The sequence below is a fragment of the Pezoporus flaviventris genome, unplaced genomic scaffold, assembly GCF_033815535.1.
Source record: "Pezoporus flaviventris isolate CSIRO_AGI_PZ_B2104156 unplaced genomic scaffold, CSIRO_AGI_Pfla_v1 ptg000213l, whole genome shotgun sequence".
Taxonomy (NCBI): Eukaryota; Metazoa; Chordata; class Aves; order Psittaciformes; family Psittacidae; genus Pezoporus; species Pezoporus flaviventris.
In genome coordinates, this window is record NW_026892761.1 from 5,851,738 (window position 1) to 5,863,970 (window position 12,233).

A 12,233-nucleotide genomic window follows, 5' to 3' on the forward strand; every position below is an offset into this window, starting at 1 on the left:
AATACTAAAGAGTATTTTGCTTTTTTGGGGGGGGATAGGTATTATGAGGATTTGCAAAGACTAGAGGTTTGTGATGTGTATTGGAGTTTGTGTTTCTAAATTATGTCGTGTTTTAAACAAATGCTGCCATCAACTAAAATAACATTAGAATAACTGTAAGAAAAGGTACACAGCAGATACCTTTTCTTTGTGCCTAGAAAACCAATCCCAATGTCCATTAAAAAGCACTTTTGAAACTTAATTGTTTTACATAGACTCTCTTCTCTTATCTCGTCACTCACTGGTGGAAATGCCTTCATGCTCATGTCTCGCTACTTCTTTCTACTGAATTTCTTCCTGTTTCAGTTTGCCAGCTATTGAAATATTGTTAAAGATCCATTATCTTGTGTTCAAATAAAGCAAGAATGAAACAAGAAGGCTTGTTATCACTGTGAAAGAGCTCAAAGGAATAACGAATGAGCAAGTTAATTTTTAATATTGAAGTAATTCTTTACCAGACACAATTTTCCTCAGAGAAAAAAAAATTGAACTTCTGCTCAGCCCTTGGAAAGCATTGCATGTATTGCAGCTTGATGTTTCTAAACTAAATGATGTTCAGAATTAGATGGTGTGTCTTATATGTTGTGTTGTCATGTTAATATTTAGGCATTAGATGGTTTCCTGTTTGTTGTAAATCGAGACGGGAATATAGTATTTGTGTCAGAAAACGTCACACAGTATCTGCAATACAAACAAGAAGATTTGGTTAATACAAGTGTCTATGGTATCTTGCATGAAGAGGACCGGAAGGACTTTCTTAAAAACTTGCCTAAATCTTCAGGTAATAAAAGTTGACTTACTACACTGTTACTAGGCTGTTTGGAAACAACTGGAGGAGAAAAAATAATGGATAACCTTTCAAAACAAATAACTTGTACTAAGAATATTTGACTACAAAAATATGTTAATATTGAAAAATATTACTGTTGTCTTACTACAGGATACCGCCAGAAATAAATGTGCTGGAAATTCATGCTGTACTTTAGCCTTTGCAATTTGTTTACCTGTAACTTAAACCAAGGATACGAAAGGAATCTATTTCCTAATGCCACGAGACTAGCTGAGGGAACTGCTTGTTTTGTAAATACGTGAATGACTTTTCAGCTCTTCTTCAAGGGACTGAAATTGTCATTTAAGGGGAAGAGGGTTTTTTATTTTCTTCTTGATACTCCTATTTTATACCAAGGTATTACACTGATGTTATATTGAGAAAGCATCTTAAAATAGTCTTTAATCTCTCTAATCTAGGAACAAGGTATCTAGATTAAGAAAAGTCAGTTATAAAATTATTTTATCTGAAAATCTTTATAAATTCTTTGTGTTCTTTGAAGTTAATGGAGTTGCTTGGACCAATGAAACACCCAGACAGAAGAGTCATACCTTCAATTGCCGAATGATGATGAAAACCTCTCATGATCTTTTGGAAGACATAGGCAGCCACCAGGACGTACGTCAAAGATATGAAACAATGCAGTGTTTTGCTTTATCTCAGCCAAGAGCTATGATGGAAGAGGGGGAAGGTAGGAAATTTTATGGAATCAATGTGCACAAAAGAAATCTTTGAGTGAAACTTTTTGGTATTTGTTGTGTCATGAAAGCTGTAGCTTCTGCAATCCATTTATATGTAAGCAGGAACAGAATGCAAAAGCTTCAGTTCTGATTGCCTATACTTCCATTTTAACAATCAAGGACACTTCAGCTATTTTATTGGATGCTTTAATAGAATAAACCAGGAGAGAAATGAAAGAAGAAACATTCTTTTTTAAATACAGATTTGCAGTCCTGTATGATTTGTGTGGCACGTCGTATCACAACTGCAGAAAGGGTGTTTCCAACAAATCCAGAGAGCTTTATTACAAGACATGATCTTTCAGGTGAGAAATATACCCAAGATGAAGGTAGGAAGGCATCTGGTTTTGTCCGTGTGCTCTTTTTCTAAATAAATCAAGTATGCCAATGAATTGTGTATCTGTAGTGACTATCAGAATTTGGACTGAGATCTCCCAACTCTTTTTTGCAATATACTGTGTTGCAGTGGGACACATTTTCTGTCTGTGTGCTAGCATGCTATTATTTGGCAGCTTAGTACAAAGCATTGCTTGTGTGTTAGCCTGGCAGTGTTTGAAATGGTTGTCATTGTGCTTTCCTTTACACATAAGAAATATTTTAAATCATAACTGAATGCTTGTATTTTTGTACAGCGCATGAGTTAATGCTTAAAGTGTTTTATGCAGTTTACAGTGAAAGAATATATTGTAGATGGGGCTTTTTCAGACGCCAGGTAGTGTTTATTGATGTTCATTTGTGGATGTAGTTGGTCAGGATTTTTGAAAATCTTACTGTATGCATCCTTTGGGTGCCTTGTAACCAAACACTAAAGCTACTGTTTTCTAAAGCTCTGGCATTAACCTGTGGGTGAGTAACTTCCTCTAACTCTAAATCCCTTTGAATATTGATGTTTTAACAAGCAGCATCATATTCTCATATGGCAGGTAATCTGTAAGTGTAACTTCTGCATATTCAAGATGTGGTGTTTGGCTCATGAACAATTAAAATGGTGAAATTGGAGCCTTCTGAAACATACCACATTCATACAAAAGGATTGGTGTAGACATAAGGAATTTAATGTGTGTATTTTCTCTCCTGTTACAGGCAAACTTGTCAACATTGATACAAACTCATTGCGGTCTTCCATGAGACCTGGCTTTGAAGATATAATCCGTAGGTGTATTCAGAGGTTCCTGTGCCATAATGATGGACAGTCTTGGTCAAACAAACGCCACTACCATGAAGGTGAAGATCCGTTTGGAGTGTTTGGTTGTACTGCTGCTGCTCCCTGTGCTTGCATTTTTTTCTGCAAAACAAAAATGCTGTATTCTGCCTGTGTTCTCTTTTTCCATATTTTTGTTCGTGTTAATTTCTGTGACTCATATTTACCAGCTGAGGGAGGATGTCCTCTTGAGAAATAGGAATTCTGGTGAAAGCTATTTTTTTTTTTCTAACGTGTCTCTACGGATAATTATCATGGAAAATATGAGATACATAATCTGAGAGCCCGAAACAAGTTGTTTTTCCACAGCCACATGTAATAATGAGTGACAGCTATACTTCTGTAATAGCATCTAATCCTTAATTATCTTTTAAATTGGTATTTTTGTTTAACATTAGTTTGATTTTAATTCATTTTAACTTTTGTTAAAGGATAGCTCACAAAAGTGATAGCAGTTGTGTTAAAGGCTATGATAACAGCCTTTTTCTTATTTAAGACGCAAGGGTTCAAAATACATTGTGTTCCAGTGTTATGTATTTTGTAATGCTAATTTGATAACCTTCATAGATAAAGTGAAGTACAGCCACTGTCTTCAGTAAGAAAGATGATATTTTTAAAGTTTTCTGATCTGTGATACTTTTGAAGGATTCACAAAGTAATTCAAGTAGAGGGGATATTAAATAAAGAGAAACTCATACTGGCAGAAAGTGGAGTTTCCATTCCATTGGAGGTTCTTCAATTTATCTGATTAAATAAACCCTAATTTAATCCAAAATTTGGAGCTCAGATTAAAAGCAATACTTTCCACATTTTTTTAATAAAGCAAAACTTTTAAACTTGAAAATACTTTCCCAAGGAGAAGCCATGGAAACCTGCTAAACTGGCATTGGGAGTGTGTTAACAAATGCAGAACTTTTTGTGCTGGGCATGCTGAGCACAATTTACTGCAACAGCAAAATAATCTTGTTTGTTTTTGTCTTTCCAAATTTAGGAGAAAACATGGAATACTTGCTTTTTCTGAGTATCTATCTTGGGTGTGTCTGGTTAATTATTTCTTATTTAGTATATCTTTACAAGATTGTGTCAATCAGTCTGCAGAGTGCATATTAGTAATATTGCTTTTTAAAATGTGAACCCTATTTGTGTATTTCCTTTGCAGCTTACACACAAGGTCATGCTGAAACACCGCTGTATCGGTTTTCTTTAGCAGATGGCACTATAGTGACAGCACAGACAAAAAGTAAACTATTTCGAAACCCTGTAACTAACGACCGCCATGGATTTGTCTCTACCCACTTTCTTCAAAGGTGAAATCAGTGCTATCTCTTTGTCGTTTAAGTATCATAGCTTTTTAAAACGTATCTGACCTTGAAGATACAAAAATATTTTACCTGATTAAGATTCAAGCAGAGGGGGAGTAACTTGGGAAGCAGAGCTGCATAGCATACAAATAAATGTCACCCTAATACTGACGCTCCAACTTAACTGTGTGGCAGAAAGTCACAGTCAAAGAGAGGTTTTGCCTCAGTACCTACATAGAGCTTGTGTCATGTATTTGTTATTCTTTTGGGTTAACATTTATAATGGTGAAACACTGAAAATAGAAATGCTCAGTTAGATGCTTTATCTTACTCTTTTTAATTGCAGACCAATTAAAAAGACAACAGAACCCCCTCAGATGCATCATTGATGACTCAAAGTTAAATGTACCTTAAATAGCACTTCATGTGACCTGTTCTTGTTGATTGCAAGAATAATTGAAATGCCACTCTGGAGAGAATCTGTCTGCTTCTGGCATTAAAGTGCCTCCAGATGCTGAAAAATGAGTAGCTGAGATTGGTTAAGGCATCATTAGTGTGCACAGTAGAAAGGTGTCATGCCTTGACACAGGAAGGGAGTAGAAGGAAGATGTTTAAATTGATAAACCTGACTAATGGCTGTTGATGAAAGCCTTTTGAAGAGATACTGTGTGTACTTGTAACCCAAATCACCTAAAAGACCAAGCACTTCTGTAATGAATAAACGAGTGGTGAGTGGCATGGCTTAGTTCTGCTTCTGTGGAATATTGAATCTTCACTTGTCTTTTGAAAAAATATTTGTAAAATTGTTTAATTATGTTTTCTGTCTTTGTAGCACTTGATTCTGTATACGGTTTTAATTTGTTTTCTTGGGGTTTCTGGGTATGTTGTTAAACTTACAGAGAACAAAATGGATATCGGCCAAATCCTAATTCAGTTGGCCAAAATGTCAGAACACCTGTGGCTGGAAACACGAATTCTGTTGGTGGTCTTATGAACATGTCACCTGGCCAAGGCATGCCAGTGCAGAGCAGGAGCTATGGTATGGGAGATCCCAGTGCTGTGGGTCAGCTCAACAACACTCGATATGGAGGCCCTGGTAATATGGTGCCTGGGAACTCTGGACCCGGACTGCAGTCCTCAGCTTACCAGAACAACAGTTACGGCTTAAATATAAGTAGCCCACCACATGGTAGTCCTGGTTTAACTTCCAACCAACAGAACCTAATGATATCTCCTAGGAATCGAGGGAGTCCAAAAATGAGTTCACACCAATTTTCTCCAGTTACAGGTATTTTATTTTTGCTATAATCTCTTTTATTAATCTCCCTTTCTTGGTTTTATCTGAATTCTATCTTTCATCCTTTTTAACAGTTCTGTATGACCTTATATAACTAATGTAATGCTAAAAAATTATTTCAGAATCATAGTATCAAGGAATGGTTTGGGTTGGAAGGGACCTCAGAACTCATCCAGTTCCAACTCCCTGCCATGGACAGGGGCACCTTCCACAAGACTGGGTTGCTCAAAGCCCTGTCCAGCCTGGCCTTGAACACTGCCAGGGATGGGGCAGCCACAACTTCTCTGGGCAATAATTAACTCAGTGTGGCAGTTGTACATAGTCCAAAGGAAACGCAGATACAGACATTACTGTAGTCTGATAAGTTTGATCTCTGTCATGTGATACAGGTATGCACTCTCCAATGGGATCTGCCAGCAACACCGGCACCAGCACTTTCTCCAGCAGTTCTCTTAGTGCTCTTCAAGCCATTAGTGAGGGTGTTGGAAATTCTCTTTTATCAACGTTGTCTTCACCGGGTCCAAAATTGGATAATTCCCCAAACATGAGCATAGCTCCGCAAAGTAAAACAAGCACCCAGGACTCCAAAAGCCCTTCTGGTTTGTACTGTGAACAAAACCAAGTGGAAAGTTCCATCTGCCAGTCAAACAGCAGGGATCTCCTTAGTGAAAAAGATAGTAAAGAGGGAAATCTGGAGGCATCTGAAAGTCAAAGAGGACCATCTGAAAGCAAAGGGCATAAAAAACTGCTTCAGCTTCTCACGTGCTCCTCAGAGGAAAGAGGGCATTCTACAGCATCAAACTCCCCTTTAGACTCAAACTGTAAAGAATCTTCTACCAGTGTTACCAGTCCTTCAGGAGTTTCTTCATCAACATCTGGAGGGGTGTCTTCCTCCTCAAACATGCATACGTCCCTCCTGCAGGAGAAGCATCGGATTTTGCATAAACTGTTGCAGAATGGTAATTCTCCTGCAGAAGTAGCCAAGATTACAGCTGAAGCTACTGGTAAAGACACGTATCATGATACTAGTAATACAGGCCCCTGTGGAGAAGGCACTGTCAAACAGGAGCAACTGAGCCCAAAGAAGAAGGAAAACAACGCTTTACTAAGATACCTGTTAGATAAAGATGATGTTAAAGATCCACTTTCCAAGGAGTTGAAGCCTAAAGTAGAAAATGTAGATAATAAAATGGGACAATGCAGTAGTTCTACAATTCCTACTTCTAGTCAAGAAAAAGAGACAAAAATAAAAGCAGAACCAGTGGAGGAGGTACAGTATAATGTAAAATGAGGGTAGCGAGCAAACCAGTAATTTCTTATTACAGTGAATGGATAAATACAGAACACTTTAGTTAAGTGTGTGTAAGCATTTCTAAGAAAGTTCTGTGCAAATGGTGTGAAACTATACACTCTGGTTTGATTGTAACTGAAAAAGCACAGGGTATATATATAAACAAATGTGCCCTGTCAGCCCTGGACTGTATGACTAAGGTAGCATATATTTACAAATTATTCTTTAAAATCAGATCCTTAACACCTGCTGTTTCACATAACACATGTTTATTTTCATGGCTTAATAGGATATGGAGCTGTAACTGCTTCTGTAATCAGTAGGCAATACAGTAGCGAAAGGTGAAACATGATTTCATGTTGAAAGTACAAACAATACACAAAAATGTGTAATAGTTACTATAGTCATAGATCGGTTCGAGTTCATTCACTGGTTTTACCACCCTTTTTTTCCTGAAGTGAAGGAAAATGTTGTCCCAAATGCTTACATATTCAGCATTTAGGTAAATGCATGTATATTTATTTGTTTCTGTATTTCTAGAGTTGCAATTCTAAGAAATGTCATGATACAGCAAACAATACCACCATGGAGCAACTCCCCCAAAAGCAGGAGTACACTTGCTAGGCACAGCTGTTCTTCAAATTATAATATGTATATAATAATTCTTTTGTATTTAGTTCCTAAGTCAACATTTGGAACAGCTTCAAAGTACATAACACTAGTCAGTATGGCAGAGTTTACTGAAAACATGCTGGTATCTTAGAACTTGGATTTCCCAAGTCAGTAATAACTATGCAAATAAAAAAATACTGCACAATTTTTATATTAGCTAATGGCTGACTATAAATGAAACACTTTATAACATTTATTGAGTACCACTGATGCAAAAGTCACTAACTCCTCTGTAATCATACTCGATGCATGGTTTCAGTCCTTGCTCCTGAGATCTAAAATTAACGTGTTCAGAGAAGCATGTTTAGTGACAAACAAATCCACTATATATGCAAAACAAATCCACAAATCTTCTGTTAAGAGGATGCATTTGTGACATTGTTTGCTCCCCTCAGTGTTTTTATCTTTGTAATTTGTGATGACCAAACTGTTTATATTCAGAGGTGCCTTGTTTTATTTATGTGTACCTCCAGTTTCTCCTAATTCTCAAAATCAGCCAAGCAAAATAATCTTAAAAATGTAGCTAAATGATATCCAAAGTTCTCTGGAAATTGCAAGACAGCTCAAGGTACTGTCATTGAACTGAAACACTCGTCTCCCAGTTATCTTTTAAGATTAGCAAGGAGCTAAATAAGAGCTGAAGGATAGCCGCATGATGGTAAATAACCTTGGTATTTTACTGCATCTTTTCAGATGAACGGAGACTTGGATAATTTGGATGCAATTCTAGGTGATCTGACTAGTTCAGAGTTTTACAATAATGCCATGTCTGCAAATGGAACTAACCTTGGAACAAAGCAAGCCTTATTTCAAGGAAATGCCTCATTGGGTAAGGAAATTAATATTACTTTGGGTTTAAATTTAGAGTTTTCTTCTTGCCTGATGTAAACATAATACATCCTCAAATCTTTAGGGAGTACTTTCTTGATCTTCTTTATCTTCAAGGACAAATGTCATGCAAAAAGGCTATGTTTCATAGGCTATGAAACACAGTGTATATACATTACATATAGTGTAATGATGTATTGTCCTATTGTCTTGCAGCACTCATCTACTATAGACACAACGAATAGCATTAACTTCAGTTCCTTGTTTTATGTTTTTTTTCTGAGTTTGCCTGACAAAGATTTCTCAAAGACATTAGGATAAACATTTTTTGAGTTTTTGATTGCCCACTTATGCTGTTCGAAAACACTTGTGGCCTGTAAATTCTGATGAGTATTCCTCAACATTGAGAGGAATGCCCTTGCTGAGTAGGAAGCTGAGTAGGAGGGAATGATAACCTTGCCAGAGCAGTGTCATTGCAGTTGTCACTTCCTTTCATAATGTTGGTCATCTCTTGATTGAATAGGGCAGTAGATTGCTGAGGTAACCTAAGGAGGTGAAACATGGATAATGAAAAATGTGAAAACAGGTACATGAATACATAAAGCTACTGCAGCTTTTGGGTGTGGAGCGCAGTGATTTCTGTGTTAATTAGCCACTGCTCAGGGACATGTTGTGTCTCGATTCAGCCTGTTCCAGACAGAAGCATTTGACTTGTTTCTGTCTCTGTCTCTTCTGTTATCCCAAGGCTGGGCATCCCACTCGTATCTATAGTTATTTTTCTCTCTGTCTCTTTCTCAAGGAGTTTGTAGTACTAGTGTGTTTCAAAATGTTAAAACCATGCTTCATTACAGAGCTTAATTTAAAATGCACCTTTTTATGTCTAGAGCCAAGGGGAACTGCATTTGGCTTTTCCTGTAAAAGGTCCTAACTATGCACTTGAAGTATGATTTGTGTAGTAAGAACATCAAATACAGAAGCTCTTCCTGGCTTTTTTAAGGTCAAATATCTGTGCCCATAAATGGATCAGACTTATTTAAGTTATTAATGGTACTTTCTATTCAAAACATAGTTGCATGCATTTTTTTACTGCTTTAACAGGTATGAGGAGTCCCCAGGCTATGCAGGCCACCCGCCCGCCTTTCAGCAGAGCCATGTCTTTAGACAGTCCTGTGGGCTCCAGTGTTCCAGCGAGGAACATCAATGCATTCTCCATGTTACAAAAGCAAAATTTGATGGGTGGAAGTCCAAGAATGATGGAAAACCAGGAAAATTTTGGAGCAAATATGGGTTTGTTGCTCATGTACAAATTGCTTGTGTCATTGTAAAGGAAGAAGCTTTTGTGTAAAAAGGTTGCAGGATTATAATGCGAATTTTGGTCAAAAGAAACCTTAAAGAATAATACTTTTACCATAAGTATTATAAATACTAGCCCTAGCTAAAATTTGAAGAACTGTCCACTAGCTGTGTAGTATTACCAGTACTTTACTTTCAGTTAGTAGTTATTTTATACTATTTTGAGTTTTGTATTGAACATACATTTTTAATATATAGAAGGCAAGAACAGGTCACAATGGCAGCCATTAATATTTTAAAGTAGATTAATACAACTGTTTGATGCTTTAGAACTTGGCAGAGTAAGCTTGAGATTCTTTTGTAGGAGTTCAGTGAATTGCTCTGTTGTTGGCAGGTGTCCTTGTTGGTAAAACAAACCCAACCCCCCTTAAAATAGATGAAATCCGAAGTATGTAATGTACTGTAGTTGAAAATTATTGTATTTTCTGTTCTTCATTACAGTAAGTGCTCCTAATAGGAATGTAGTGATGAATCAGCATCAGTCAGGAGACTGGGGTTTGCCAAACTCGAAGGTGAACAGATTGGACCCTACAAATTCTGCTTCGATGTTGAGAGCAGGACCTGAGTTCAGCACGGCCCTTCCCAGACCCACGATGGGTGCCTCTATGCCGGGGCTGCCTGTTCGCTCCAACAGTGTGCCTGGCACAAGACCAATGCTGCAGCAGCAAATGATTCACATGCGTAAGTTCCTCACGTTGTACTGTCCTGGTTAACACAGACTCATTAGTTTTGTAGTAAGCATTCATCATCAAGAATCTGTTTGGGTTTGGACAAACAGTAGCTTTTCAGCAAAGGCCTTTGAGGCAAAGGTTGTTCTTGTTCCCAGACTGGGACATGTAATGACTTTTTGGTGGTCTTTTTGTTTTCTTCTAGTGATATCTGTGTGTTTCATACAGAGATGGTTCATGCCATGTGTGATTATATTTGAAGATACTACAATCCTGATTAATTTATTGTGTTTGACATAGATGTTTTTCTGATGTTGACTTCATGGTAATCAGGGTTTTAAAGCTTTGAGTATTTCAAAATTCTTCTCACATGGAGTATCCAGATTTTGATACAAACCCACACTGAAATACAGATTCTCTCTTAAATATTCACGTTTAATAGGAGAAGATAAGCTGCATGTCTAAAATAGGAAGAGTCTTACAGTCTATGTTTTTTTCCTGTTTTATCATTATAACAGCAGTCTAGCCTGGAGCTGAAGTTGTCCTGTCTGTTGTGCCACTGCCAGCATGCCCCAAAAGGGCCAAAATAGAGGGCGGCATTCCTTTTTAATATTCCGATCACAGAAGGCTACCAGGGCTGGTACCAGTTCTCTTAGGCAGACTTGCTATTTCAATGTGACAGGTGGATGCAAGGCTAAATCAGGAAGAAATTTGTGCAGTCCTGACTGATTCAGAATCCCTCAACTTCACTTCCTAGAAACTGTTATTGCTGGAGATTTCTCCAAATATTGGGAAATAATGTGATGACAAGCTGTCCTGGGTAGTGCTGTTTGTCTCTGTCTAGGTAGCAGGAAGATCATACTACTGAAGAGCAAATTACTATGTACCTTGTGATTATTTCAATGTTCTCTATTCTGGAATTTAAAATGCCGGATGTTGATGTCACTAGGACAATGTGTATTTGCTAGTGCCCAGATTTCATTGGCCAGAAACCCCATTTTCTTTGGATGTAAAGTTGCTGTATCCATCAAGTTCCTATTTAAGGGCTGAAGGATTCTGCACTAGCAGGGTAGTAGCTTTAGATCCACACTGTCATATTTAAATCTGTGGTTGATGTATTCCTGAAATTATCCTGAGTGTGAGTTTAGTGTGTATACACTTGAAAACATGCTAAAGGGAAGCTTGTGAAGCTGTTTGACAGTTTGTGTGATCGTCCATCACAGTGCTTTATGTGAACACTGGGAGAGCAAGATGACACCTTTTGCTTTTAAAACCCACACACATTTTATCTCACAGGGCCAAATGAGATGAACGTTGGCATGGGGGGGAATCCATATGGACAGCCAGGACCATCTAACCAACCAGGAGCATGGCCCGACAGCATGCTTTCCATGGAGCAAGCATCGCGGGGTTCACAAAACAGGTAGAATCGGGGAGAGTTTTAAGATAAGTTTAAATACAACTGTTCACTGTCTGAATTTAAGACCTAGAAAAAAGAAAATTACATAGCATTGTCCTGGGTTCAGCAGTAGCAGTCATTTTTCTCCTTCTTAGTAGCTAGTGCAGTGCTGTTGTTTCAGCCTCGGAACAACTCTGATAACACCGATGTTTTTAGCTGTTGCTAAGTAATGTTTACTCTGACCAAGGCCTTTCTGAGTCTCATGCTCTGCCAGGGAGGAGAAGAAGCTGGGAGGAAGCAGAGACAGGACACCTGAGCTGAACTAGCCAAAGGGGTATTCCATAACAGAGCAAATCATGCCCAGTATATAAACTGGGGGCAGTTACCCGGAAGGGCTAGATCGCTGCTCGGGTAGGGCTGCATATCGGTCAGCGGGTGGTGAGCAGTTGTATTCTCTTCCCTTGTTATTTCCCTTATCTTTATTAGTATTGGTGGTAGCAGCAGTGATTTGAAGAATGCACAGTGGAGATAACAGGTTGGAGTCAGAATCTGTTTCCATTTCTGCTGTTGCTGTGAATCATAGAATCGCAGAGTGATTTTGGTTGGAAGGCATCT

The 12,233-nt window shown here is 38.0% G+C and overlaps 1 protein-coding gene across 1 annotated transcript in view; it reads left to right on the forward strand.

The window, feature by feature from the left end:
• NCOA3 (nuclear receptor coactivator 3) overlaps nt 1-12,233 on the forward strand; it is an 83,705-nt gene that overhangs the window by 61,760 nt on the left and 9,712 nt on the right. Inside the window, exons 7-17 of the mRNA XM_061441579.1 lie at nt 646-820; nt 1,371-1,559; nt 1,812-1,913; nt 2,692-2,832; nt 3,969-4,116; nt 5,010-5,398; nt 5,797-6,677; nt 8,064-8,199; nt 9,297-9,485; nt 9,993-10,232; nt 11,516-11,642. Of these exons, the coding sequence (XP_061297563.1) occupies nt 646-820; nt 1,371-1,559; nt 1,812-1,913; nt 2,692-2,832; nt 3,969-4,116; nt 5,010-5,398; nt 5,797-6,677; nt 8,064-8,199; nt 9,297-9,485; nt 9,993-10,232; nt 11,516-11,642 (2,717 nt within the window). The remainder of the gene's footprint in view (nt 1-645; nt 821-1,370; nt 1,560-1,811; nt 1,914-2,691; nt 2,833-3,968; nt 4,117-5,009; nt 5,399-5,796; nt 6,678-8,063; nt 8,200-9,296; nt 9,486-9,992; nt 10,233-11,515; nt 11,643-12,233) is intronic.